The sequence below is a fragment of the Schistocerca gregaria genome, chromosome 1 (genome assembly GCF_023897955.1).
Source record: "Schistocerca gregaria isolate iqSchGreg1 chromosome 1, iqSchGreg1.2, whole genome shotgun sequence".
Classification (NCBI taxonomy): Eukaryota; Metazoa; Arthropoda; class Insecta; order Orthoptera; family Acrididae; genus Schistocerca; species Schistocerca gregaria.
This window is the reverse complement of record NC_064920.1, coordinates 1,071,127,069-1,071,153,602: the sequence shown is the minus strand read 5'-3', so window position 1 is coordinate 1,071,153,602 and position 26,534 is coordinate 1,071,127,069. Positions and strand designations below refer to the sequence as shown.

Sequence of the window (26,534 nt, the reverse complement as noted above, 5' to 3'; positions counted from 1 at the left end):
ATCAATAGACACTAATACTTATGATACAAGATGGCGGTGAAAAAAGGCACGCGAAATTCGAGTTCCGTGAAAATCATGAAACAAAATGAGATTCTATGCAACCAGTGCAGAAAAACTAGTTTAATCCAACCAGGGAAATGTTATTGCTGTAAGTTAAAAGTAAAAAACGTACATGAAATCATCACAAGATCGAAAGCAAGTGAAAAGACGGAAGTAAGTTCAGTGCACAACAACTGTAAACATTGTGATGACTTTTGTGTTGTGATATCCGCAAGAAATAGTGAAATAGAAGAACTAAAAAGAACTGTAATCCAACTAGAGAAACAGTTGGAAAATTGGGACTGTAATAATCGAAAAGAACATTATCAACACAAGCTCCAAACAACATCGGACACCAGTGAAGTAAACGAAAAAAGTACAGCAGCCACAAGCACAAAACTCGGACATATCAAAGTAACTGCTTCAAACAAAACTCCAAACGAATCTGGAAACAGTGTAGCTGAAAAACAAGTCAGTCTAGAAACTATTAAGAAACAGCAGGAGTCACATTCCGTGAAATATACTAGTGTTTCAAAACATGACCAACGCAAAAAAGACAAAAAAGTACTAATTTTTGCCGATAGTCACGGTCGTCAACTGGCGGAAAAAGTGACAGACACACAGTCAAACCTAAGCGTACAAGCCTTTAAAAAGCCAGGGGCAGAAATGGAAGAAGTTACGAAGTCTCTTGCAAAATCATGAGAAAACCTTGATTTTAATGACTGTGAATTTGTGCAGACGCAAACGACGTTGGCAGAGATGAAGGTAAAATACTCATCACAGTTCTCAGCAGTGTGCTGCCCAAATTAAACAAAACAAACGTAACTGTGGTAAATCAACCCCATAGGTATGACTTACCGCCCTGGTCATGTGTAAACAAACTGATAGAAAGAGTGAACATTGAGATAAATGAACTGTGCAAAAAATATCCTTATGTGAATCTAATAAATGTCAGTACATTAAACAGAGACATGCGTACCAGTCACACCCTACATTTGAATTACTATGGTAAACAGTTCTTGGCTGAAGAAATCTGGCGTCCTGTAAACAAGAGTGACAAGAAGCACAAAAAGATTGCAGGTCAGAGTACCTTGGAGAAATGGATCACTAGGGAAGCCTCATCTCGCCCAACTAGAAGAAACATCAGGCAGCCTCCTCATCTGAATGATTTTTTACTGCCAAAAGCAGTAGCTACAAATTGCACAAACAAGAAACATTTAAACTGAAGGTAGGTGATACTGTAGATTTTTCCACAAATTCTGTAATAAAGATCTTTCACCAAAATGTTCAGTCCCTAAGCAATAAAGTAGAAGAACTAAATATTTTATTAATGCATGAACTAGAGGATATTTCCGTAATGTGTCTTTCAGAACACTGGCTTGACGAGAACTTAATTAAATCTGTCTGCCTACACAATTTCACTCTGGCTGTGTAATATTGTAGACCTAGTGGTCACTATGGAGGTGTAGCCATATAGATAAAAGATAATATAGAGGTTACTAAAATAGATAATGTCACCTCCCTAAGTTGTGAAAAAGACTTTGAGATGACAGTGATAAAAATTCCAAAATTAGGTTTGGTAATAGTCACAGTGTACCACTCTCCAACAGAAAAATTTGAGGTATTTTTAGAAAAAAATGGAAATTTTCTTAAATAAGCTGCATAAAAGAAGGTGTGATGTTGTAGTACGTGGTGACTTTAAATAGATTTTCTTAGTAAATGTAAACAGAAAACTGCCTTTGGCAATCTCATTAAAACATAACCTTACAGCCACAGTTAAAGTTGCAACGAGAATAACACCAATCGGCCAGACAGGTTTCGATCAAATCCTGATAGATAAAGAGAAATTGGAGTGGTCAGTAAAAGTGTTTAACACAGGATTCAGTGACCACAAAGCTCAAATACTTACCACCACAAAGGAAGGGAGACCGGTTAAGAATAACTTCCTAAAGTTCAAGAGAAGGATCTACAGGTAGAAAAGCATTGACACCTTTAACTCACTATTGCATACTGAAGACTGGTCTGATGTCTATGAAAAGAAAAATCTGAATTCGAAATTCAACATTTTTCTAGAAAAAATGGTAAAGCATTTTGATACAGCCTTCCATTAAAAAATGGTAAATATAAGAGAGAAGACAAGAGGAAAGGGTTGGATTACTAAGGGAATCAGAACTTCTTGCCAGAAAAAAAGGGAGCTTCACAGAATCTTCAAAGAAAATAATGCCACTGACGAAATGCATACTCATTACAAAACATACACTAAAATCTTACAAAAGGTCATTAAACAGGCAAAAAGAATGTACAATGATTACTACATAAATAAAATAGAAAGAAATTTCCACATGGGAAAAATATATTAAAAACAAAGATTCCAAGACTTACCAAGTGGGAAAGCGGCAGCAGACAAGCACAATGAACAAAACACACACACACAATTACTAGCTTTCGCAACCGATGGTTGCTTCTTCAGGAAGGAGAGAAAAAGATGAAAGGATGTGGGTTTTAAGGGAGAGGGTAAGGAGTCATTCCAATCCCGGGAGCGGAAAGACTTCCCTTAGGGGAAAAAAAGGACAGGTGTACACACACACACACACACACACACACACACACACACACACACACACACACAAGCAGACATATTTAAAGGCCTTTAAATATGTCTGCTTGTGTGTGTGTGTGTGTATGTGCGGATGGATGTGTGTGTGTGTGTGTGTGTGTGTGTGTGTGTGTGTGTGTGTGTGTGTGTGTGTGTGTGTGTGTGCGCGCGCGCGCGCGAGTGTACACCTGTCCTCTTTTTCCCCTAAGGGGAGTCTTTCCGCTCCCGGGATTGGAATTACTCCTTACCCTCTCCCTTAAAACCCACATCCTTTCGTCTTTCCCTCTCCTTCCTGAAGAAGCAACCATCGGTTGCAAAAGCTAGTAATTCTGTGTGTGTGTGTGTGTTTTGTTCATTGTGCCTGTCTGCCGGCACTTTCCCGCTTGGTAAGTCTTGGAATCTTTGTTTTTAATATATTACTACATAAATAATTCTACAAATAAAGTGAAAGCTATGTAGGACATCATTAAAAAGAAACTGGCAAAAATAAGAGAACTGAGGAGAACATTGTCTTGATACACAACAATAAAAAGATTTTACAGCCTACAGAAACAGCAAACATATTCAACAAATACTTCACTGGGATTGCTGAAAATTTAATAAAAACTAATTTTAGTTTAACTCAGCATCAAGTGGTAAACAAGTGCAACAGTAACAAATTTTCAATGTTTGTGGACCAAGTAAGCAGGGAGGAGACATTGAAGGCTGTCAAAGAACTAAAGACAACATACTCAGCAGGAATTGATGGTACACCGAACAGAATCCTAAAACTCTGTATCCAAAATATAATTGACCCCCTTACTCACTTATGCAACTGTTCCCTAGAGTCACGCATCTTTCCAGATCAACTAAAAACATCAAAAGTCATTCCTATTTTCAAAACTGGTGACAAAGATGAAGTAATAAACTATCGTCGCATTACATTAACCTCCTGTTTCTCAAAAGCAATAGAAAAAATTATGTGCAGTAAGTTGTTGAAGTTTATAAACAAAAATAGTGTGCTATCTAAATCTCAACATGGCTTTAGAAGCAAGAAATCAATGGAGACAGTAATCTATGAATGCATATCTACTGTACTAAAAACAATAGATGAAAAACAACAAACAACAGGTATATTATTGGACCTAACCAAAGCCTTTGATATAGTAAACCACAAAACCCTATTGAAGAAGCTACAGCACTATGGAATTAGGGGGTTGGCAAATGATTGGATTCGTTCATTTCTCAGCGACCGTAAACAAAAATTATCCATCAGACATATAGATGATAAAGCACAAATAATCACAGAATATGTACCATCAGAAAGCCCAATCACTTACGGGGTACCACAAGGGTCGGTAATGGGAACCCTACTTTTCTCGTTATATATCAATGATTTGGATATACATATTGATACCCACAAAGTAATACTGTTTGCTGACAACACAACAATACTGGTAAAAGCAGCAAAAAATGAAGATATACAAGAAGAAGTAAACACAGTTACAAAACATCTAAGTAATTGGACAGCAGAAAATCAGTTGATAATAAACTACAATAAAATAGTAGCCTTAAATTTCCATAACCGCCAAAACACCACACTGATATATCCAGAAATAAAAATCAATCAACACCCTATTGCAAATGATGAGGCTACAAAATTTCTCGGCATCTGAATACAAAGAGACTTAAAATGGGACAAACACATAGAACAAATTAATGCCAAGCTGAGCACGGGCTGTTATCTTCTTAGTGTTCTCAAACAATGCATAAATGAACAGGCACTATTGTGTGCCTATTATGCATACTTCAATGCCCATCTCAAGTATTGACTCATATTCTGTGGAAATTCCCGAGCAGCTCAAGGGACTTCCAGAATACAAAAAAGAGCCATTATCATTATGACAGGGAGTGGTGCTTGACAGTCCTGCAAACCAATATTTAAAGCACTGAATATACTGCCTCTACCATGTATGTTTATTGTTGACACACTAATGTACGTAAAAAACTATATGATTGGAAATGACGATAACACTTTAAAAAACAAAGATATACATGATTATAATACTCGAATAAAACATATCTTGCATGTACCCCCAGCCAGTACCAGTTTGTATCAGAAAGGTACATGCTATCTGGGTATTAAACTCTATAATAGACTATCAAATACTATAAAATGCTTACAAAATATAAGTGCTTTTGAAAGATCTGTCAGAGAATATCTACAGTACCACTGTTTCTACTCAGTCAAGGAATACTTGGACCAGAATAACTGTTAAGAACTAAAGCTACTGTAATTTGTAACATTGTATCATTGTAAGAACTACAACTATTGAAATTGATAGCATTTTGAAAAATGATTATTTAAATATGTATCATTTTGAACTTAGTAATAAGTCCAATATCATCCTGTACACTGTACTACATATGATCAAAGGACTCAATAAATAAATAAATACTTCAAACAGCCTTTATTACCTCCTTATGTGTGCAGTTAGCATTCATAGCTTCTGTCTCTTGCTTACTTGATCTGACAGTTGTGTCTGTCATAAAATGCTGCACCTCTTCTCTCACTACTTAGCGTGTCTGAAAAGTGAGGTCTTCTACAACTGCCATAGGGCAACATTCAGGAGTCAGTCATACTTCTTTTGTCTGATTCTTTTCCACTGCATTTTTTTAATGCTCTGGCACTACTTTATGAATTTCTGGCTTGTTATAACTCCTTTACTAGAAGAGTTTGGTATATCTTTTCTGCAACTCCTTTCATAAAGTGTGAAACTTTTTTGGCTTCTATATATTTGGATTCATAATGTGGCATAGAGACAAAACATTCCGTATGCAGGACTGTGTCATTTCCTCAGGATGTAGGACCCTGTTCTTCAACTGTTATTCCACTAAACAGACATACTCCTAATTGTTGTCAAATGTCTTCTTCAGTACAACCTAGAATTATCCAAGCTATTGAGATTGTCTGCATTGTTCTCAACCCACTGTTGAACTCTGTCATCCAAGTAAGAGTACACAGCTGCTAAATACATTACGTCATCCCTCCAATCGTATTAGGTGGCTTAGCTGAATCTTCTCAGCCATTTCATTGGATCCTGACTAGTGTTCCAGAAAACACTGATGGATGTCTGATGAGGAGCTAATTTTTTTCTGTTTTTGAGTGCACTGGTATGTGGAATATATGGACCTTGGGAATGATTTACTGCTTGTATTCCTATTCCTGTCTATGTAGACTGATGGTGTTTACATTGCCTAATTGGAGCCACAGTGCTGTGGATGTTTTGAAGAAAACTGCATTTCCATAAAAATGTGTCTCCTTGTAACCATACTCATGTCTAAATCCAAAAGCAGGGTCATCAATGAATTTCAACACTTAGCAATTAAAGCACCTTTATTTTGAACACCAATGCACAGCCAGAACAGAACTGAACTCCTGGATAGAGAGTGCTGCTGTTTATACAAGCACAGAATATAGAAACATTACAAGAACAAGAACTTTTGAGAATCTTCCAGATATGATAAATACTAAATAACAAGTAAGTACTGGCAGTCAGGTTTGAACTGGTGACCTGCAGAACGTTCGCCAAAGACACTAAATGCTGCGCCAAACAGCATAGAGCACTTCTTGTGGCAAAATGGTAAGACTTATGGTGCTGAGTAACTATGTTAGCACTGCTCTAAACTGCGAGTTGGATAGAGATGATCATGAACCTAATGAAAGTTCAAAATGATAGTATAATATACTCATGTGAAACAGTTAACCATATTATGAGTATCAATGTGATCAAATAAAGTATAGTTCCCAGTGTATACTTCAGTTTGGATAGGGCAAAATGGAAATGGTGTGTGTAAGAAATGATGTTTCAATAAAAACTATGCGTCAAAATGTGTCTCGTGTATACATTAATCCATAAAATAATGTGCTATATTGCATGACCTTCATAAGTTATGATAGACATCACACTGTTGTTTAACTAACTGTAACTCTTTTCATATTATCCAGAGTAATGGACAACATTACAGAGAAATGTTTGCTAGGGCATTATCTGTATTAAATATAGAGTTATTGCTTAATTTTGAAAAACCTTGATCATCATAAATTAACAATCTGTAGGGAAATGTAAGTACCACTAATCTTCTAAGAATTGAATATTTACTCAAAAATATTGGCAATTTCTTTTTACAAGAAGTAAATAAAAATAAATAAATTGGGAAGTCTCTAGATCATACGTAATATTTTAAATATAATCGTCTAGCGCATATTCCAAAAGTATAAACACAATCTAAAAACTGTTTAAATCACTTACTTTGTGTAAATTGTAACACTTTCCCTTACACAAAAACTTACCATAAGCAGACAACATCTGCCAAACTGGTTTTACACATGCTGCACAAATTCTGGATTTAAGAATGAGAAGCCCATGAATTCAGTCTGGTCGAGATTCATCATGAACAGTTTGTCAGTAGGTGTTAGATCTGTCTTCTCTGATGTGAACTGCTTATCAAAATTGCTGACATCTTTACGATGTTTCTATAAGAAGAAAAAGTTTTAGGGTGAATATGTAATTACACTACCCAAAAGTTACAGGGATGTTACAAAACACAAAACACATCACAATATCCATTATGGGAAGTCCAGTAAGCAAAGTAACAATTACTGTCTGGGTTTTCAGCTCTAGCCCCAAAGGTGATGAGCTACATAGTGAACAAATGAACACAGATAAGCCGATACATGAGTAGCAGTTGAATCTACTCATTTGCTTTGAGTTATTGCAAAACAAAGTACTTTGTGTAATGCTTGTACTGAGACTTGGTAATACTTGAGAATGAGGTCAAATCTGACAACTATGCACAAATCTCCAGTGGTTTCTGTGCACTTCTCACTACTTCACCTTCAAGAAGAGCAGGAAAGAGTAATATGAACAACAAGTCACAAGAAAATGACAAATAAGAGGAAAGGCAGCTATTCACTCATAGATTAATAATGGATGGTGCATGAATACAATTTTATTCTACTGTTTAATATAATAAACAGCAATGTTCCATATGTAATATACAATGAGAAATTTTCACAGCTCTCATCAAACAGAGGAAATATGGCTACTCTCTAGAAAATTTTGTATTGGTGAATTATATTTGATTCTTAATTCTCAAGCTGTTACTTAGAGAATGAAAGGGAACTTTAAACAGTAAGAAGGCTAGTTGGAATGAAGGATCTTGGCAATTCACTCAATAGCTAATGTATAAAAATAAATGAAAGCATTTATCTTTTCATGTGGTGTCTTTTTAGTTTTAAAACATTAATACACTGAGGTAAAAATTCTGAATTTTCTGTTGATAGAATAAAATGCTCATCTCAAATTCATATACATATCATAAGAACAAACTAAGTAAGCATTATTATTATACGATTTTAATCTTACTATTTTTGGCTTGAAAGGAGGCTGGACTTCACGGTTCTCAATTTTTTCCCAGTCAATCCTTCTGAAAAATGCATGACCTCTGACATCCTCTTCTCCACTTGTCCCACACCCAAGTCTTTTCATTGGGTTCTTAGTAAGAAACTAAAAAAATAAAACCAAATTACTGAGCAGTGCAACAGCTTCATTATTTTTGACATATTCAAGGAATCCTGGAGAGATACTAACCCCTTTGCATGCTTCTTTTGCCTCCTTTGATAAGCTCTTAGGATATGAGACATTGTGGTCAGTGATTGCAGCAAAAAGTTCTTCTTCATCTTCACCATCAAATGGAGGCTGTCCAACAAGCATTTCATACAGCAATACACCATAAGCCCACCAGTCCACAGATTTCCCATAAGGCTGATACAAAATAATCTGAAAATGAGATCATTATGATAAATTTGACACTGTCTGATACTTTCTGTTTTAAGAACTGTGCTAGTATACTCAAGAGTACACACTGCAAGATGGATGAAGAAATAGTATTCTGAGATTACACTGCAATATGAAAAGATCATCATCAATCTCACAATCAGTAATTATAACAGCTTTCAGTTTGTAGTATTATGTTAAGAAACTGTTCAGCTGTAAGAACCTAACAAATGCTCCTATGAGATGGCTTTGGATTTAATGTACCAAAACTTTTCCGTAGACTTTTTGCAACAAACTGATATAAAATTCTAAACTTCAACAATGTACTACATTACCTCCATCAGGAAAGCAACTGACTCTTAAAGAGGGATGTCCCCTGGAACCAGAGATTAAATCAATGATACAACACAAGTTGCATCAATGTTTCCAACAAGTAAGGGTCCAAGTCTGTAGCCCACTCCACCATAGCCTCCTGATATGGAACACCCACTTTCAATTTGATGCAACAAGTCTGGCAAGATTTTATGTGGTATAGACTGAAGATGCAAAACATTATTACTACTGTCCACCATGAGCCTGAATGCACCCGATGATAAATACACTTACATAAGTGGCTCTTACAGATGGCAGATTGCTATGGCCCAGAGCCTGGGAATAAGCACCTTGGAAATTTCAAAACTCAATATCTCTCTCTATTTTACTGTTGCGAATTGTGGTTCAAGGATGGTGAAACTATAAACTGTAAGTAGGCGACAAGGTGTTGGATGTTGTTGCTTAATCACATAAAGTGGAAGCCAGAGGCTTGCCCCATATGTAAACCAGGATAGGCAGCAAATCTGTGGCAGATCTGATTACACAGTACAATGCTGTTGCGGACATAAGTGTTTCTAAACACACTGTTCAGCCCACATCATGGAACACGTGGCTCAACAGCAGACAGCTTCTATGTGTTCCTGTGTTGATCCCACAGCAGAATCTGTTACATTTGTAGTGGACACAGGATCATTGAGACAGAAATGTGAATCAAAGAAAAATGTAACTTTGTTGGAAGAATTGCACTGCGTGCTACACTGGACTGCCGATTGTGACCAGCTGCTCAAAACAGGCATCACACCTCCGATGCAGGCCAGTGGGAGCAGTATTATCTCATGGGGGATGTTCACTTGAGCTTCCATAGTAACAGAATGTACCATAACAGCTGTGGACCATGTGATCTTTACTGCTAAACACTTGCACCCCTTCACCCCTGATGTATACATATCCACAGTTTTGGTTTGTTTTCTTATACAAAACAACAATTCATATTATCAGACACAAGTATGTTAATAAAACTGTTCAAATAAATGATGTTTATATATATATATATATATATATATATATATATATATATATATATGATTACTAGCTTTTGCAACTGATGGCTGCTTCTTCAGGAAGGAGAGGGAAAGATGAAAGGAAGTGGGTTTTAAGGGAGAGGGTAAGGAGTCAAGGAGTCATTCCAATCCCGGGAGCGGAAGGACTTCCCTTGGGGGGAAAAAAAGGACAGGTGTACACTCGTACACACACACACACACACACACACACACACACACACACACACACACACACACACACAGATCCATCCGCACATACACAGACACAAGCAGATATATTTAAAGGCAAAGAGAAAGGGCAGAGATGTCAGTCGAGGCGGAAGTACAGAGACAAAGAGGTTGTTGAAAGACAGGTGAGGTATGAGCGGCGGCAACTTGAAATTAGCGGAGGTTGAGGCCTGGCGGATATCGAGAAGAGAGGATATACTGAAGAGCGAGTTCCCATCTCCGGAGTTCGGATAGGTTGGTGTTGGTGGGAAGTATACAGATGACTCGGACGGTGTAACACTGTGCCAAGATGTGCTGACCGTGCACCAAGGCATGTTTAGCCACAGGGTGATCCTCATTACCAACAAACACTGTCTGCCTGTGTCCATTCATGCGAATGGACAGTTTGTTGCTGGTCATTCCCACATAGAAAGCGTCACAGTGCAGGCAGGTCAGTTGGTAAATCACGTGAGTGCTTTCACACGTGGCTCTCCCTTTGATCGTGTACACCTTCCGGGTTACAGGACTGGAGTAGGTGGTGGTGGGAGGGTGCATAGGACAGGTTTTACACCGGGGGCGGTTGCAAGGGTAGGAACCAGAGGGTAGGGAAGGTGGTTTGGGGATTTCGTAGGGATGAACCAAGAGGTTACGAAGGTTAGGTGGACGGCGGAAAGACACTCTTCATGGAGTGGGGAGGATTTCATGAAGGAGGGATCTCATTTCGGGGCAGGATTTTAGGAAGTCTTATCCCTGATGGAGAGCCACATTCAAGGTCTGATCCAGTCCCGGGAAGTATTCTGTCACAAGTGGGGCACTTTTGGGGTTCTTCTGTGAGAGGTTCTGGGTTTGAGGGGATGAGGAAGTGGCTCTGGTTATCTGCTTCTGTACCAGGTTGGGAGGGTAGTTGCGGGATGCGAAAGCTGTTTTCAGGTTGTTGGTGTAATGGTCGAGGGATTCAGGACTGGAGCAGATTTGTTTGCCACGAAGGCCTAGGCTGTAGGGAAGGGACCGTTTGATATGGAATGGGTGGCAGCTGTCATAATGGAGATACTGTTGCTTGTTGGTGGGTTTGATGTGGACGGATGTGTGATGCTGGCCATTGGACAGATGGAGGTCAACGTGTAGGAGAGTGGCATGGGATTTGGAGTAGGACCAGGTGAATCTGATGGAACCAAAGGATTTGAGGTTGGAGAGGAAATTCTGGAGTTGTTCTTCACTGTGAGTCCAGATCATGAAGATGTCATCAATAAATCTGTACCAAACTTTGGGTTGGCAGGCTTGTGTAACCAAGAAGGCTTCCTCTAAGCGACCCATAAATAGGTTGGCATACGAGGGGGCCATCCTGGTACCCATGGCTGTTCCCTTTAATTGTTGGTATGTCTGGCCTTCAAAAGTGAAGAAGTTGTGGGTCAGGATGAAGCTGGCTAAGGTGACGAGGAAAGAGGTTTTAGGTAGGGTGGCAGGTGATCGGCGTGAAAGGAAGTGCTCCATTGCAGCGAGGCCCTGGACATGCGGGATATTCGTGTATAGGGAAGTGGCATCAATGGTTACAAGGATGGTTTCCGGGGGTAACAGACTGGGTACGGATTCCAGGCGTTCGAGAAAGTGGTTGGTGTCTTTGATGAAGGATGGGAGACTGCATGTAATGGGTTGAAGGTGTTGATCTACGTAGGCAGAGATACGTTCTGTGGGGGCTTGGTAACCAGCTACAATGGGGCGGCCAGGATGTTTGGGTTTGTGAATTTTAGGAAGTAGGTAGAAGGTAGGAGTGCGAGGTGTCGGTGGGGTCAGGAGTTTGATGGAGTCAGGTGAAAGGTTTTGTAGGGGGCCTAAGGTTCTGAGGATTCCTTGAAGCTCCGCCTGGACATCAGGAATGGGATTACCTGGGCAAACTTTGTAAGTCTCTGCCATGTTGCTCTATTGCAAGTAATAGGTGTACTACAAGTGATACACATTTGTAAGTGACTTGTAGCATTCTTTTGATCTTTGTTTCCCCTCATCCTCACAACAGGTGTCTGACTAACTTGGCTCTCCTGTCTAATCTTCTCCAACATATGAAGTTCACTTCCTGAATGTACTGCTCAGTCATTACCTGTTTTTGTAATTTTATACTTTTATCGCATGAATTTTGAAACAATTAATAGCATTCTTTTTCTGTCACATTCCTACACTAAATTTTGCTGAAAACCCACAAATCAACAGCCTGTTCCTTATGCCTGACAGACAAACAGACAACTGCTGGAGGTAGTGATCATGTATGTATGAGATGCATTTGCTAGTGTGCTGTGTGCGTGTTTTCTTTTCTGAAGAAGGCTTTGGCCAAAATGTAAATGTGTATCACCCTCTTTGTTACACCTGTGTGCAACTCAGTGTTTCATCTTTACAGTGAGTAGTAATCTATCCTTTTCCTAAAACCACAATATTGTGAAAAGGAAAGTTGCTACTCACTATATAGTGGAGATGCTGAGTCACAGATAGGCACAACAGAAAGACTGTCATAAATTAGCTTTTAAGCAGTAAGGCCTTCATCAGAATTAGATGGCATAAACACACATATACACTCATGCAAACACAACTCACACACATATGACTTCAGGCTCAGGCAACTGAGGCCACAATGTGAGCAGCAGCGCCAGTGCATGATGGGAGTGGTGACTGGGTGCGGAGAGGTGAGGTGGAAAGCGGGTAGGGCAGCTGTGTGGAGTCAGGAGGTTAGGTGGAGGGAGTGGAGAGGTGGGGAGGGGGAAGGGATAGAGGAAAAGGAGAGAAGTAAAAAGACTGGGTGCAATAGAGGAATGAGGGCTGTGTAGTGCTGGATGCTGGAATGGGAACAGAGAAGGAGCTGGATGGGAGAGGACAATGACTAATGAAGGTTGAGGCCAGGAGGGTTACGGGAACATAGGATATATTGCAGAGAAAGTCCCCACCTGCATAATTCAGAAAAGCTCGTGTTGGTGGGAAGTATCCATATGCCACAGGGTGTGAAGCAGTCACTGAAATGAAGGATGTCATGTTTGGCAGCATGCTCGGTAACAGGATGGTCCACTTGTTTCTTGGCCACAGTTTGTCGGTGGCCATTCATGCGGACAGACATCTGTTGGTTGTCATGCCCACATAGAATGCAGCACAGTGGTCACAGCTTAGCCAGTAGATCACATGACTGGTTTCACATGTAGCTCTGCCTTTGATGGGATAGATGTTTCTGACTGGACTGGAGTAGGTGGTGGTGGGAGGATGTATAGGACAGGTCTTGCATCTAGGTCTTTTACAAGGGTATGAGCCATGAGGTAAGGGTTGGCAGCAGGGGTTGCATAGGAATGGACAAGTATATTGTGTAGGTTTGGTGGACAGCCAAATACCTCTTTGGGATGGGTGGGAAGGATAGTGGGAAGGACATTTCTCATTTCAGGGCACGACAAGAGGTAGTCGAAGCCCTGGCAGAGAATGTAATTCAGTTGATCCAGTCCTGGGTGGTACTGAGTTACAAGGGGAATCTGGAAAATCACCCACAGGTGAAATACTTTGCTTTGGCAGCATTGAACACGTGCATGAGTCCAAGTTCTACAATCTTTCTGCACACCAAGCAATACAAAAGACTAGCAATCGGTTTAACTGTTGATCTGTTGCCAGGGTGACATAAGTTGTGTAGGCTATCAGAAGTGTGTCTATAGAATGAGGAAGGCAGAAGCAGAAGAGATCTTCCATTAGAGACTTTGAAAATTAGTTTAATGTTTCTGACAGAAACTTTGGTCAGTTTCAACTGAAGGAAGTATCTTTCAGAAGATCCTTAAGCTCCTTGTCCAACTCTTGTGCTTTGGTCATCATCATCATCATTATCTTAAGGCCTTATTCCCACTGCAACACAGGGTCAGCCTTGTTACTATTGATTTGGCAGTGTTAGTTTCAGAGGGCAGCCGGATGCCCTTCCTGCCACCACCCCAAACCCCCCGGAACAGAATTAGTGTACCCCAGCTGTCTGCATCCAGTGTAAGCCATGGAATAGTGTGAACATATTTATTTTTTCCAAAATGTCTACGAGTTGTGTAACTGAGGTGGAATGTGGGGACCAGCCCATTATTCACCTAGTGGAATGTGGAATACTGGCTAAAAACCACATCCAGGATGGCGGGCATAGTGGCCCTCATTGTTAAACTGCCAGGCAGAGTCTATCCGGGGCGGTGTGCCTACCTGAGTCCAGGAAGCAGTGCATTAGCACTCTCGGCTACCCTGGTGGGTAAACTCTTGCGCTTTGGTCATTTGAGTAAAATCTACTGTGTCCATTATACTGTTTACAAGGGTTTGACAGTAAACTACTAAGTTGTTAATTCCTGATATGTGAAGGATGTTGATGCTGAACTCAGCAATAAATTCCAATTGATTGTATTTTCATAATGAGCGTTTATCATTGTTTTGCCTGAAGGTGTAGATGAGTGGTTTGTGGCCTGTATAAGTTGCAAACTCTCTTTCCTCCACGTTCATGATAAGTAGGTAATAGATTTACAAACTGAGAGTAGTTTGTGATTGTATGCATTCAGTTTTTGTTGTGACAGAGAGAATTTATATGAGTAAAATGTGAATGGTTGCCATTCTCTGTCCACATATTTTGTAATGCTGCACCAATTGCAGTTTGTCTTGCATCCACCACTAGTGTGAGAATTGCTTCTAACACAGGGTGTGTAAGGAGTGACACTTAGCTTGGCTGCCTAAAAATCAGTGTTCATATCATTCGTCCACAGTGCTGTCATTTTTCCCTTATCTTCAGGGAGACAATTTTGTGGTTAGAGGCTATTGAATCTCTGTTGATCGGGTTATTTAACACCAGTAAATTCCCAGAATACTACATAGTTCCTTTGCAGTTTCCAGCTGTAGAATCTTCAATACGGCTTTTTTCAGAAGCAATAATCATTCTGCTGCTGAGATCAGATGGCCTTAAAAGATGATCTCACTTGGCAGTATTTAATACAACCATGTATTTATCCACATGCCTACAGTATTGCATGTGTTGTTGATATTCCTGTGTTGTGGCTGAAAAATCATGGAAGTCATCAAGGCATACAATGCAATAAGAAAAACCTTGTATTGCTAAGGGCACATTAATCTGCACAACGTGCTACACTTTTTCCACACCAAGTGTAGGAGACACTACCAGGAGCTACTGGAGGGGCATATGATGTCTTCCATCAACATTGCATTGAACTCTAGATTGGCAAAAGTATAATGATCTAGAGCAAGACATTTTGGTTACATTAAACTGGTGGGCTTGCAGTGCTGTTAATATACTGCATAGAGCAGTGATGTACCCTTTTTCAGAGTGCCTGGGGGTTGTGGGATATGCTCCAGTAGCTTGGCATACCTGTTGCCTGTTGACTGAATAAGTTTGGCATCATGCACAGCCATGCTATGTCAAAACCGCACAGCAGGTACACCATGTCGACAAGGCATGCATTGGTAACTTCTGGCAGCATGTGATAATGTGCGAGGAAGTTAGTTCCAGTTAGGGGTTCTGCCACACCTGCTACGGTAAAGATCCAAGTGAAGGTATGGTGTAATCCCAAAGCTAGTTGTGTGTGTTGCATGCCACAGGCCACTATGGATGAGTTATTGGCTACAGAGAGGTGGAACAACATCTGTGGCCAATGTTTATGCAACAGGGCCCATGAAACAATACATAAATTGGATCCCATGTCCACTAGAAACTCCTGTTCTGCCTTTCGATCAGTTATGAAGAGGTGGAGCAAAGTTGACTGATGACTGATAACTGTGCCTACTTCTGATTGCCATTGCTGTTTGGGAAAGTGCATGGTGAAGTGCATTTCTATGCCTGGTCTCTGAACTTTTGATGATACTGACAAATTTCATGCTATGTTGCACTGCCTGTTGCTGGAGATTTCTTAGAGGAATTAGTCCTAGACCTCCTTGGAAGTGACCTCTAGCATTTCAGTCAGATTGTAAGTCACTCAGAGCTTCAACCTTGTTCATGAGGTTGTCATAACCCATGTGTGTCGCTTCTGCAGGCTGCCACTGTTGAACTGCACGAGGGTAGCACAACTGCATCCCGGATTCTATCTGCCAGGTCTGGTATGACATTTAGTGACATCTCTGTCTGGTACACTATAATGGCAACCAGTTGCTCCATAGTGTGTGCAACAGTGTACCCCATACTGTGCACCCATTGCCCTCCTGCGCAGATGTTGGTGGTACTGAGATAACTTTCTGTCCCCAGTGTCTTCCTACATAAGCGCTCACCCCCTCACCCTTCCTGTGAAACTGACACAATGTGGATCAACTCTGTCTTGTACCAAATGATTCTATCTCAGAAGGCATGGTTATTATGTCCTTTACTTTTGTGGTGTAACAATGGTCTAATTGGCTGACCACTAACACAAACTTTGTGGAGCCTGCTGTTAGTCCAGCACAGAAAAAAAAAAAACTTGCCTCAACTGATCTATAATGCTGGGGTAGTCATGCTGAGAGCCTTTGTACAGTGGGTACATCTACCATATCAAAAAGTTATTGACTCATGAAAAATCAGTTATAATTTAACTGTATTGCATTTTATTGTCACTGGGTTTGTCACACTGGGGTCACCATTGTTGCAAGACTAGTTGATAGGCTTCTGAACACACCATGAAGTGCTCATGACTCAGCCAGTACAGATGAAAAATATTAATTCTGATTCAGCAAGAACAACTTTTATTTTAGAATAAATCAGGGCACTGAATCACAAGCAGAATAATTCAAACCTATAATGAAATGAGAAAGAATAATCATTAAAGGTAAGTATATAAATCAAGCTTGATTGTAACTAAGTGAAGTTTTTTTGTCAGATAAAACAGTCTAGGAGTGTTGCACTGCAGCAAAGTGACATTAACCACAGTTCTCCTGGTGCACAGGGCATGAACTCTTTCTGACAGCTTCACCACAATATCGGAGTGTGTTGACATCCACTGCTACAAGTTCATAAATAATTGCTGTACAGTTTTCATCAATTGACTAAATTTTACAATTTATCACAAAGGTACATTCAAACATATTTCAGTACTGAAGAACCTTTATATGTAATGGCATTTTAAATATCAATGTCTTCTGTAAGATAAAAACTCCTCAACCAAATTAAATGCACCATAAACATTAGCAAAGTATAAATTACTGCTTGAATAACCACAACTTTGAAAACATAACCCATGAGAGAATTTTGATGTTTACTAGGTAATCATTGTTCAAAAGTAATTTGCATAAAAAGGAAAAGTAATTAATATCTATTTACCATATGGGTAATATCAAGGCAAGTGGAAATGCTTGTCTTTGTTATATTTCAAGCAGTTTGACAGATGATCATATCTAAACATCATGCAGACTGTAACTTCTAGAAACTACAAATTTAAATTCGATAATCTGATTTATTGCAACAATCAACATGGTACGATAAAGGAACACTAGTACATAAGCAGAAAATTTGGTCTTTTTTCAGCAAAGCACATTTATTGTGAAGCAGAAGAGAGAAATGAACAGACAATAATGTGGAAGTAGCCATTTTATCAATTGTTGTTATATTGGTTAACATAAATTTGCTGTTCACACAAGTCATACATCAGTATCCTTACCTCTGGTGCTATGTAGTCTGGTGTCCCACAGAATGTCTTTGTTGTCTTGTCACCAGTTATACCTTCTTTGCACATGCCAAAATCAGCTATTTTAATATGTCCATCCTGATCCAGAAGAACGTTGTCCAGTTTTAAATCTCGGTATACAATTCCTCGAGCATGAAGGAAAAATAGTCCTATTGCAATCTCTGCAGCATAGAACCTAGAATTTATTTAAATTCATTAGTGCAAGCATCTTATAGAGGTTTGAAATACTATTAATAAATGTGATACAGCTATCAAACTTACACAGCAACAGGTTCTTTAAATTTACCACACTGCTGTATCTGGAACATTAAGTCTCCTCCATTCACATATTCCATCACGAAATACAAGCGGTCCTGCAATGAAGTAATGAATTTTAATTAAATTTGTATTTTGGTGAACACTGTACTCATTTCAACATTAAAATGCAGTTCAACCACACTAATGCATATTAATTTGCATATCAGATAGAATTATGTGCACTTCAAAATAAGAAAAGTGTTTTTTGTGCTTAAAGACAGACTTCTTTGTTGTGCTTTCAGTGAGCCTCACTACATGATTTTAATTTTGCCAGTCTGTGATAATGTTGTAGCAGAGTTAGTGCAAATGGTTTCATGAAATTCTAAGACTTTTACTGATATTACAGTTATGACAGGTCACATATGTAACAACAATAAATTGTAGAATTTGCAGGCTTGATCACATTTTGATTTTCCTCAAAAGTTGAATTCTATGATTTATTTAAATATCAATACAAACTCTCCCCTATAAAAATACAAGTCACCTCATTTCACATTATGAGAGTATTAGCACTATATTTAAATTGTGCTTTCTGATTAGAAGTTAAAATATTTTGTGTCTAGAGTTCAGGCTTAATAGACCTAAAGAGAGAGTTGCTGTGGCACACTAACATAAGCAGGGCTATCTGTGAAAGCAACTATGAGATCCATGAATTGAGCTGCAACCACAGAACCATTTTCTACACTGGCATGACAAATAACAAGTTGTCTTTCTACACAAATAGCCAATGCCAAACTGGCCACGAAACAGCTCAACCACCCATTTGCTGAACATGCTGCCCAACATGATGTGCTTCACTTTAATGACTACTTCAAAGAGAGTGTCATCTGGTTTCTTCCCACAAACACCAGCTTTTCTGAACTGCACATCTGGAAAATCTTCCTGTAACATAATATGTATGTGGTATGCACACAGAATAGCTAAGTCTCAGGATAAAATTAAAACCACATGGTCAGTCGTAAAGGAAGTGGCTGGTCTGCAGAGAGAAGTTGAGGATATAGAATCAGTCCATAGTGGGAATGTCCATGTTATTGAAAAGCTGCATATACGTACAGTATTTAATAATCACTTTCTGAATATAGCAGGGGAACTAAATAGAAACCTAGTCCGAACAGGGAATCATATAGCGCTCTTAGAAAAAAGTGTTCCGAGATTGTTACCTGAAATGCTCCTCCATGATACTGGCAAGAGGGAGATCAAGTTAATAATTAAATCACTAAAGACCAAGAACTCTCATGGATATGACGGGGGGGGGGGGGGGGGGGGGGGTCTAGCAGAATACTGAAGTATTGTTCTATGTATCTGCATGCCCAGTACTTAGCCATATCTGTAACTTTTCCTTCAGGAGTGGTCGGTTTCCTGACCGATTAAAGTACTCGGAAGTGAAGCCACTTTATAAAAAGGGAGACAGGGATAATGTTGACAATTTTAGACCTATTTCTATGCCATGGGTGTTTGCTAAAGTTATTGAGAAGGTTGTATATACAAGGTTACCGAAGGATTTAAATTCACATAATTTGCTGTCAAATGTACAGTTTGGTTTTAGAAATGATTTAACAAATGAAACTGATATATTCTCTTTTCTGTGTGAGGTTTTGGATGGATTAAATAAAACGCTGCGAATGCTAGGTGTTTTCTTTGATTTAACAAAGGCTTTTGACTGTGTTGACAACAAAATATTACTGCAGAAGTTGGACCATTATGGAGTAAGGGGAGTAGCTTACAACTGGATCACCTCTTACTTTAAAAACAGAAAGCAGAAGGTAATTCTCTGCAATATTGAGAGTGGTAATAATGCTCAGTCCCAATGGGGCATTGTTAAGTGGGGCGTTCCCCACAGGTCAGTGCTGGGGCCACTTCTGTTTTTTATTTATATAAATGATATGCCATAGGTGCAACCACAACGTAGGGGTATCTGTTGAGAGGCCAGACAAACGTGTGGTTCCTGAAGAGGGGCAGCAGCCTTTTCAGTAGTTGCAGGGGCAACAGTCTGGATTATTGACTGATCTGGCCTTGTAACAATAACCAAAACGGCCTTGCTGTGCTGGTACTGCGAACGGCTGAAAGCAAGAGGAAACTACAGCCGTAAGTTTTCCCGAGGGCATGCGGCTTTACTGTATGATTAAATGATGATGGCATCCTCTAGGGTAAAATATTCCGGAGGTAAAACAGTCCCCCATTTGGATCTCCGGGCAGGGACTACTCAAGAGGATGTCGTTATCAGGAGAAAGAAAACTGGCGTTCTACGGATTGGAGCGTGGAATGTCAGATCCCTTAATCGGACAGGTAGGTTAGAAAATTTTAAAAAGGGAAATGGATAGGTTAAAGTTAGATATCGTGGAAATCAGTGAAGTTTGGTGTCAGGAGGAACAAATCAAATAGGGGTAATGCAGGAGTAGGTTTAATAAAGAATAGGAAAATAGGAATGCGGGTAAGCTACTACAAACAGCATAGTGAACGCATTATTGTGGCCAAGATAGATACGATGCCCACACCTACTACAGTAGTACAAATTTATATGCCAACTAGATCTGCAAATGATGAAGAAATTGAAGAAATATATGATGAAATAAAAGAAATTATTCAGATAGTGAAGGGTGATGATAATTTAATAGTCATGGGTGACTGGAATTTGGTAATAGGAAAAGGCAGAGAAGGAAACGTAGTAGGTGGATATGGATTGGGGAAAAGAAATGAAAGAGGAAGCCGCCTGGTAGAATATTGCACAGAGCACAACTTAATTATAACTAACACTTGGTTCAAGCATCATAAAAGAAGGCTGTATACATGGAAGAAGCCTGGAGATACTGACAGGTTTCAGATAGATTATATAATGGTAAGACACAGATTTAGGAACCAGGTTTTAAATTGTAAGACATTTCCAGGGGCAGATGTGGACTCTGACCACAATCTATTGGTTATGAACTGTAGATTAAAACTGAAGAAACTGCAAAAAGGTGGGAATTTAAGGAGATGGGACCTGGATAAACTGAAAGAACCAGAGGTTGTACAGAGTTTCAGGGAGACCATAATGGAACAATTCACAGGAATGGGGGAAAGAAATACAATAGAAGAAGAATGGGTAGCTTTGAGGGATGAAGTAGTGAAGGCAGCAGAGGATCAAGTAGGTAAAAAGACGAGGGCTAGTAGAAATCCTTGGGTAACAGAAGAAATATTGAATTTAATTGATGAAAGGAGAAAATATAAAAATGCAGTAAATGAAGCAGGCAAAAAGGAATACAAACGTCTCAAAAAAGATATCGACAGGAAGTGCAAAATGGCTAAGCAGGGATGGCTAGAGGACAAATGTAAGGATGTGCAAGCTTATCTCACTAGGGGTAAGACAGATACTGCCCACAGTAAAATTAAAGAGACCTTTGGAGATGAGAGAACCACTTGTATGAACATCAAGAGCTCAGATGGAAACCCAGTTCTAAGCAAAGAAGGGAAAGCAGAATGGAGAAAGGAGTATATAGAGGGTCTATACAAGGGCGATGTACTTGAGGACAATATTATGGAAATGGAAGAGTATGTAGGTGAAGATGAAATGGGAGATACGATATTGCGTGAAGAGTTTGACAGAGCACTGAAAGACCTGCGTCGAAACAAGGTTCCAGGAGTAGACAACATTCCATTGCAACTACTGACAGCCTTGGGAGAGACAGTCCTGACAAAAGTCTACCATCTGGTGAGCAAGATGTATGAGACAGGAGAAATTCCCTCAGACTTCAAGAAGAATATAATAATTCCAATCCCAAAGAAAACAGGTGTTGACAGATGTGAAAATTACCAAACTATCAGTTTAATAAGTCACACCTGCAAAATACTAACATGAATTCTTTACAGAGGAATGGAATAACTGGTAGAAGCCGACCTCGGGGAAGATCAGTTTGGATTCCGTAGAAATGTTGGAACATGTGAGGCAATACTGACCCTACAACTTATCTTAGAAGCTAGATTAAGGAAGGGCAAACCTACGTTGCTGGCATTTGTAGACTTAGAGAAAGCTTTTGACAACGTTGACTGGAATACTCTCTTTCAAATTCTAAAGGTAGCAGGGGTAAAATACAGGGAGCGAAAGGCTATTTACAATTTGTACAGAAACCAGATGGCAGTTATAAGAGTCAAGGGAAGCAGTGGTTGGGAAGGGAGTGAGACAGGGTTGTAGTCTCTCCCCGATGTTATTCAATCTGTATATTGAGCAAGCAGTGAAGGAAACAAAAGAAAAATTCGGAGTAGGTATTAAAATCCATGGAGAAGAAATAAAAACTTTGAGGTTTGCCGATGACATCGTAATTCTGTCAGAGACAGCAAAGGACTTGGAAGAGCAGTTGAACGGAATGGACAGTGTCTTTGAAAAGAGGGTATAAGATGAACACCAACAAAAGCAAAATGAGGATAATGGAATGTAGTCGAATTAAGTTGAGTGATGCTGAGGGAATCAGATTAGGAAGTGAGACACTTAAAGTAGTAAAGGAGTTTTGCTATTTAGGAAGTAAAATAACTGATGATGGTCGAAGTAGAGAGGATATAAAATGTAGACTGGCAATGGCAAGGAAAGCGTTTCTGAAGAAGAGACATTTTTTAACATCGAGCATAGATTTAAGTGTCAGGAAGTCGTTTCTGAAAGTATTTGTATGGAGTGTAGCCATGTATGGAAGTGAAACTAGTTTGGACAAGAAGAGAAAAGAAGCTTTCGAAATGTGGTGCTACAGAAGAATGCTGAAGATTAGATGAGTAGATCACGTAAGTAATGAGGAAGTATTGAATAGGATTGGGGAGAAGAGAAGTTTGTGGCACAACTTGACCAGAAGAAGGGATCAGTTGGTAGGACATGTTCTGAGGCATCAAGGGTTCACCAATTTTGCATTGGAGAGCAGCATGGAGGGTAAAAATCGTAGAGGGAGACCAAGAGATGAATACACTAAGCAGATTCAGAAGAATGTATGTTGCAGTAGGTACTGGGAGATGAAGCTTGCACAGGATACAGTAGCATGGAGAGCTGCATCAAACCAGTCTTAGGACTGAAGACCACAACAACGACATATAAAGGGTGTATTGTACATGAACCGGGGGCCTAGAAATGATGGAGAGGCTCTTTCCCTGCCACAGCAGTGGTCCACAACCCCACGACGACAACTGCAGTCCACTTCACCCCTCCGCCACCCCACACCGAACCACCCTATCAGGGTTAAAGCATCAGTTCGGACCCCCACCCCCCTCCAGGAACATCTCACACCAGACGAGCGTAACCCCTATGTTTGCGTGGTAAAGTAATGGTGATCTACGTGTATGTGGAGAACTTGTTTGTGTAGCAATCGCCAACATAGTGTAGCTGAGCGGAATAACGGGAACCAGCCTGCATTTGCTGAGGAAGATGGGAAACCGCCTAAAAACCATCCACAGACTGGCCAGCTCACCAGATCTTAACAAAGTCCACCAGGTGGATTCGTGCCAGGGACCAGGTGCTCCTTCCCAGTCCGGAAAGCCATGTGTTAGACCATACGGCTAACTGGATGGGTCATATACAGTGTGAGTCACTAACTATTGCCACCTACAATAATTCTGAAAGTATGATAGTAGCTGAAAAGTTTGTGGGACAAATGTTGCATGGACTATGGGGGCCATAAAATGATGTTGGCTTTTTTTTGTGTTTTTTTGCTATGTGGGGTCACATCAGAGATATAAAGGTCCATTTTGTTTCTTTAAAAGGGATGTTATAGTTTGGTACTTATTTTCTGTTAGCAGCTACTGAGACATATCCAACAATGTGTAACAGTGAGGTCTTTGAAGGTCAATGGAGGTCAAAAAGGTGGCATGAATGTCCATTAACAGAAGGTGTTTGAACTGATGACCACTGGCATTCATTCAATGAAGTGCCTCAATCTTCTTATCATGGATTGACTGGTATTCCTTACCACTTTGGCTCTTATCAAAGCACATGCTCTGACAATTCTCTCTCGTATATCTTGCCGAATACGGCCTATCCATCTAACGTGCCATTTACATGTATTGCAAAACTGTCGAATGGTGTTTACAACACTAATAGGAATGGTAAGACTAGTATCATCGAATCAAGTGAATGTATTCTTTCCAAGAACAAGTTGATACATGTTTCATTTACGGAATGCCAACAAAATTCAGTGAGAGCTAGAGAGTTATACGCGAAAGATATCCTCAACGTACTCACACATATTTAAATGTACAATGTGTAGGGTATGATAAATTGAGAACAATTGGATCTTTAATGCATCAGAAACATATCCAGCAAAGGAAGTTACTAATGAGGAAATAGTAATTGGTACTCTTGCCACAGTGGTTTGAGATCCTTGTGTCAGTTTGCATGAAATCGCAAGGGAATCTGGCATGAGTCAGAGTAGTGTTGTTAGTGTTCTGCATCACCGTAATTATCATCCTTACTACATCAGTCTCCACCAAGAATTAACTGGTACAGATTGTATGCATCACACTGAATTCTGCCGATGGGCTCAACTTCATGACACATTTATTAATTTGCTTTTATTTACTAATGAGGCTACATTCATGAACCATGGAAATGTTAATTTGCACAACATGCATTATAAGGCAACTGAAAATCCATGTTGGCTGTGGCAAGTTATATACTACAAACCATGGTCGGTGAATTTATGGTGTGGGTTTCTGGAGGAAAGAATTATAGGCCCCTATTTCATTGAAGGAAATCTTAATGGTAAGAAGTAGACCATAATCCTGCAAGAAACATTAGGTCTGTTATTGGAAGAAATACCTGTAGGAACAAGGAACAGAATGTGGTATCAGCACAATGGGTGTCTAGCACATTTTTCACTGATGGCTGGAAATGAGTTGCAGAGACAATTCCCAAATCATTGGATTGGACATGGAGGAGATGTGTCATGGCTGGTTCATTCACCAGATTTGACGCTCCTCAATTTTTTCTTGTGGGGATTCATGAAAGATGTTGTTTTGTACAGACATTCCAACTACACCTGAAGATATGCACAAGAGAACTGTCAGAGCATGTATTCTGGTAAGTTCTGAAGTGAGAAAGAATAGCACTCAATCCATGAAAAGAATATTGCATCGCTGCATTGATACCAATGGTCATCTCTTCGAACACCTTCTGTAAATGGACGTTCCTGCCACCTTTGTGACCTTCGTTGACCTTCAAAGATCTTACTGTTACACATCATTGGATTCATCTTGATAGACACTATCAGAATATAAGTACAAAACTGTAGATTCCCATTTAAGAAAACAAAGTAGACTTTCATACCTCTGAAGTGACCTCACCTAGCAACAAAAACCCATCATCATATTATGGCCCCCATTATCCCATGCAACTTTTGTCCCAGAAACTTTTCAGCTCCTATCATACTTTCAGAGTTATTCATGGATTTTAGACACACACACACACACACACACACACACACACACACACACACACACACACACACAAATGCATAGAATATAAAAAGTGATGAATATCAAATGAGGCTAATGTACAGTAAGTAAGGCACTGACATTGACATTCAGACAAATTAAATTTGAGAGGGAAGTCCTAGAGCTACAAGAAATTTACATGAACTTAGATAGGAAATTGAAGATATTCACTCATTTTATTTTGTGTGTGCCACTCGTGTAATTGATAAAGTAAAATAGAAAATTCTAAGGTACCTTAAATTACTACACTGAGGGTATGTATTAAACATGAAAGAGGAAGAGAGAGATAGTGAGAGAGAGATACGGACTTGGAGCTGAAGAGGAAGGGGACAGCAGATGGCGGAACCATACTTCCACAAATATCCATTTCATCAAAGGTATAAGAACTAACAGCAGTACACTACAAGAAGCCAGCACCAGTGTTAACAGACAGAAATAATACATGGAAGCAATAATACAAACAATATAAAAAATGAAATATAAGATTATATGATAATATAAAACATCAAAATTCCAATTGGCAGTGTTGATTATCCACTCTAAGAACACTTGTATCCTGGTCACTTATATACCTATCCTTTTTTCCCCCTAAGGTAAGTCTTTCCGCTCCCGAGATTAGAATGGCTCCTTACCCTCTCCCTTAAAACCCACATCTTTCCTCTTTCCTTCTCCTTCTCTCTTTTCTGACGAAGCTCGTAATTTTGTGTGAGTGTTTGTGTGTTATTTTATTGTGCCTGTCTACCGGCACTTTCCCACTTGGTAAGTCTTGGAATCTTTGTTTTTAATACATTTTTCCCATGTGGAAGTTTCATGAAATATGGTGTTCATGTTGCACCAGCCCATGGCCACATCAATCGAGGCATGCTATGGGCAAAACATAATATGCAGAGTTACACGTAATATGCAGTGTTAAATATCAGAGATATAGCATACATAACTGATCTTAAAATGGTTTGAATTTCTTGATGCATGCAGTGAAAGTTCTCTTTTCACTCATTATTGACAGTTATGGTTGGTAGTGACTGGAAACAAATGAATATCTTTCAGAAATCATGCACCATCTTCTGACTTCTAACAGACACTTCCTCTGACTTCTATCAAAACAGCTGCTACCATTGGCCACCAAAATGAG

General features: G+C 39.5%; 1 protein-coding gene across 2 annotated transcripts in view; it reads right to left on the bottom strand.

Annotated features, from left to right (window-relative positions):
- LOC126281608 (protein kinase C, brain isozyme) overlaps positions 1-26,534 on the bottom strand; it is a 1,181,175-nt gene that overhangs the window by 22,688 nt on the left and 1,131,953 nt on the right. For both annotated transcript variants that reach the window (XM_049980720.1, XM_049980728.1), the window contains 5 exons: positions 17,927-18,018; positions 17,639-17,840; positions 8,269-8,457; positions 8,044-8,184; positions 6,969-7,151 (listed from right to left, as the gene is read on the bottom strand). In XM_049980720.1, coding sequence (XP_049836677.1) covers positions 6,999-7,151; positions 8,044-8,184; positions 8,269-8,457; positions 17,639-17,840; positions 17,927-18,018 — 777 coding nt within the window. In that variant the 3' untranslated portion in view covers positions 6,969-6,998. The remainder of the gene's footprint in view (positions 1-6,968; positions 7,152-8,043; positions 8,185-8,268; positions 8,458-17,638; positions 17,841-17,926; positions 18,019-26,534) is intronic.